Source organism: Orycteropus afer, unplaced genomic scaffold, assembly GCF_000298275.1.
Source record: "Orycteropus afer afer isolate SDZICR_OR568_19922 unplaced genomic scaffold, OryAfe1.0 scaffold00275, whole genome shotgun sequence".
NCBI classification, from domain to species: Eukaryota; Metazoa; Chordata; class Mammalia; order Tubulidentata; family Orycteropodidae; genus Orycteropus; species Orycteropus afer.
In genome coordinates, this window is record NW_006921862.1 from 3,240,443 (window position 1) to 3,244,070 (window position 3,628).

The following is a 3,628-nucleotide window of genomic DNA, read 5'->3' on the forward strand; positions in this document are numbered from 1 at the left end:
ATTGCCCAACCTTTCCTTCCGAGGAGTGGCTGGTGGGTTTGAACCGCCAGCCTTCTGGTGAGCAGTCAAGTGCCTTAGGCACTATGCTACTTACTAATTAATCCAGTTCTGAAGCCAAGATTCCTGAGCCTACACTAGGACAACACAAGGAGTTTTATTCTAGCGCCAGGTGTTTAGACTATAGTGTTTTTCAAACTCTGGGTTGTGACCCACTAAAGCAAAATGCACTGCCATTGAGTCGATTCTGACTCATAGTAACCCCCCTTGGGTTTCCAAGGCAGTAAATCTTTACAGAAGTAGATTGCCCCATCATCTTCCACAGAACGGCTGGTGAGTTGGAACTGCCAACACTAGTTAGCCACAAATCAGTTTAATAGATAACAACCAGCAAATACTTTTGTAATGGAAAAAGAAAAGGTAGAAGAGTACATCACACATAGCATTGGTAACTATTTAAAGATTTATTTCAGTTACATATTATATCCAAACAAAAAACAAGCTCACTGCCATCGAGTCAGATCCAACTCACAGTGACCCCCTCCTTGGGTTTCCAAGGTAGTATCACTATGGAAGTAGATTGCCCAATCTAGTACTGAGTAGAATTGTAAACTGTGGCAGAATTTCATACTATGGTTTATGGTCAGAAAAGTGTGAAAGTCATTACTCTAAAGAAACTTCAATCTATAGTGAATGATAAGGGGAAATATGGACCTTTTTCACTCCCCTACAACTATGATGCTAGGCTAGAGGTAATGATTCCAAAGGGAGCAGAGATTCTTGCTCTGCTCCCTTGTTGAGTATTTGTAGACCTGGTGTGATACCTAAGACCTTGGCTTGCACCAGGAATCCTTTTGCTTTAGGACATGGATCTGCTGATGAGCTTCATAAGAAGCATCACAGAGATTGGCATTGCTGTCCATGATGCCCAGGAGCAGGGTTTCAAGTTTTCCTACAAGGAAGTGCTGCTCGGTTACATGCTGGTGAGTTTACAGAGAAGGCATGGGCAGGCCACAGAGAATTCCAATTCCAAAAGTTCAGGACTGTCTTTTTAAAAATAAAACCCACCAACCACAAACAATACAAATCTCTGCCATATTTTTGACTCAAGGCACCCAAGGGTCCAGTGAAGTGGCCAAGAGGCAATGTCAAGGTTGAGGGCCCCCAGTGATTTCTAAATTGTTTCACCTCCTTGTTTGTGTTGCAGGACTTCATTAGGGATGAGCCCCTGGATTCATTAGCTACCCCTGTTCGGTGGAAAGCCTTAATAGCCATCAGATACCTCAGGTAGAGAATTTCTTGTTTTTCTCATTGAAAAGATGCTTCCCACCCCTACCTCTGCTTCCAGACACTGCCAATGCCTGTGCACCTTTCAGAAATGGGCATGGTTCAACGGGCTTGAAATAGAGGCTTTTTCTCCTCTTAAAGAATTAAGAGCTGGATGAGAGACTGGCTATTTGGTAATTGACAGGACTAAAGAGCTGCTCAGAGGGGTCCATCTAACGAAATATGAAGACTGAAATTTCTGTGGGGGGTGGCAGACATTTTTCTTCCCAGGTCTTGGCCTGTGAGCAAGTTTTAATGTTCTAGTTCAAAACTTATGATAACTGTAATCACATTCTAGTTGGATTGCAGCAAGAAACCTGAAGAAGAAAATACTTTTTAAGCAAACTTTTTGAATAATATTTTTCTTGCAGTAAAAGAAATATGAAGAAAAAAAAAAAACCCTCTTTAAAAAGAGAAAGAAAGAAATAAGAGTTCACTGCTAAGAGTTGGAAAGTATAGAACATTTTGTAAAAATGATGGCAATCATCCATAACCACTCTATTGTCAACATGTTAGTATATTTCCTTTAATTCTTTTTCTAGACATTAATTTTTATTATAGAGTTTAGATGCAATTCTGCATAGGATTTTTCACCCTCCTTTTTCTCACTTTATGTTACATATTCCCACAGTATTATCAATTCTCCAAGAAGAACATTTTTAATAACTTTCTAAAAGCCCATTGTTTGAAATATGCTTTGCCTTGCTCCTATTACGACCTTTGTTACTCCTATTACGACCTGTGTTACTCCTATTATTACATGATGCAGGACTGGACGGTGTTTTGCTCTGTTGTACATGGGATCACTCTCTAGGGGTCAGAATGGACTCAACAGTGACAAACAACAATTACTACATTCCACGCATTACCTGTTTAAAAGGAAAAAAAAAAAAAAACTATCAATAATACTTTGTTGAACACTTTTACATAAAAATTATTCTCTGAACTTCTAAGTACAATAGTTGACAATTTGGCTCAATAAATATCCTTGAGTGACATTTCATGTATCAGGCATTGGCCTAGATTCTAAAGGGACATTAACAAATAAAGCATATGGCCCTGCCCTGAAGGAGTTTCAGGCTACTGGGGAAGAGATACAAAACACACCCACATAATTTCTCTAAAATGTGGTAAGTGGCAAATTAAGGGAAGTCACAGTTTGCCATATTAGCCAAGACGAAGGAGGACTGACGTAAACTCAAATAAATAAATCCTGAGGGTGATTTAAGAGTTACTAGGCTCAAAAATAGTGCTATCATTTAGAAATGCAATGCAAGTTATGTGTATCTTTTGAAATTTTCTAGTAGCCACATTTAAAAAAGAAAACAAGTTAACTTTACCAGAATATTTTAGTTAATGCAGTACATCCAATATACTGTTATTTCAAAATGTATAAAATATAATGAGATCATTTACATTCCTTTTTATACTGAACCCTCAAAATCCCACGTGTGTCTTATACTACCAAAACCAAAACAAACCCACTGCCATCAAGTCAATTTTGACTCACAGCGACCCCCTTTGGGCTTCCAAAACAGTAAATCTTTACAGAAGTAGACTGCCTGGTCTTCCTTCCATGAAGTGGTTGGTGAATTTGAACCTCCAACCTTCTGGTTAGCAGTCAAATGCCTTAGGCACTATTCCACCAGAGCTCCTTGTCTTATACTACAGCACATCTAAATTCATAGTAGCCACAATTTAGGTGTTCAATAGCCACATATGGCTAGTGACTACCAGCACTTAGACAGGGCAGCTCTAGAAACCATACTAATCCCTAGTGACAAAAGCAGATCCCTGGATGCCTGAGGCCAGGAGTGAAGGAAGAGATGAACTGCAAAAGGGCATGAGGAAAAACTTGGGTGATAGAAATGTTCTTTATTGATTGTAGAAGGCTGGCAGTTCAAACCCACCAGCCACTCCTTGGAAGGAAGATTGGGCAATCCACTTCCGTAGTGATACTGCCTCAGAGACCCAAGGAAAGGTCGCTATGTGTGAGATACGACTCTATGGCAGTGAGTTTGGTTTGGTTGTCTTTTGAGTGATTTCATGGATGTATACATCTGTCAAAATTCATTAAATTGTACACTTTAAATGGACTAGATTTTGTTGTACATAAACTATACTTCAAAAAGCTGATTTTTTTAAAGAAAAATCAGCTATATAGTGAAGATGAGAAGACTGTTCAGTCCATATCAATGCATTCAACATTCTTGATAGAGCTTTCCCAACTGGTCCTAAATTTTACTCCTATGTTGTTGTTGTTGTTGTTATTTGCCGTCGAGTCGGCCCCGACTCATAGCGACCC

General features: G+C 39.3%; 1 protein-coding gene across 1 annotated transcript in view; it reads left to right on the forward strand.

Annotated features, from left to right (window-relative positions):
- MROH2B (maestro heat like repeat family member 2B) overlaps positions 1-3,628 on the forward strand; it is a 137,672-nt gene that overhangs the window by 103,500 nt on the left and 30,544 nt on the right. The window contains exons 18-19 of the mRNA XM_007950534.1: positions 861-980; positions 1,205-1,284. Coding sequence (XP_007948725.1) covers positions 861-980; positions 1,205-1,284 — 200 coding nt within the window. The remainder of the gene's footprint in view (positions 1-860; positions 981-1,204; positions 1,285-3,628) is intronic.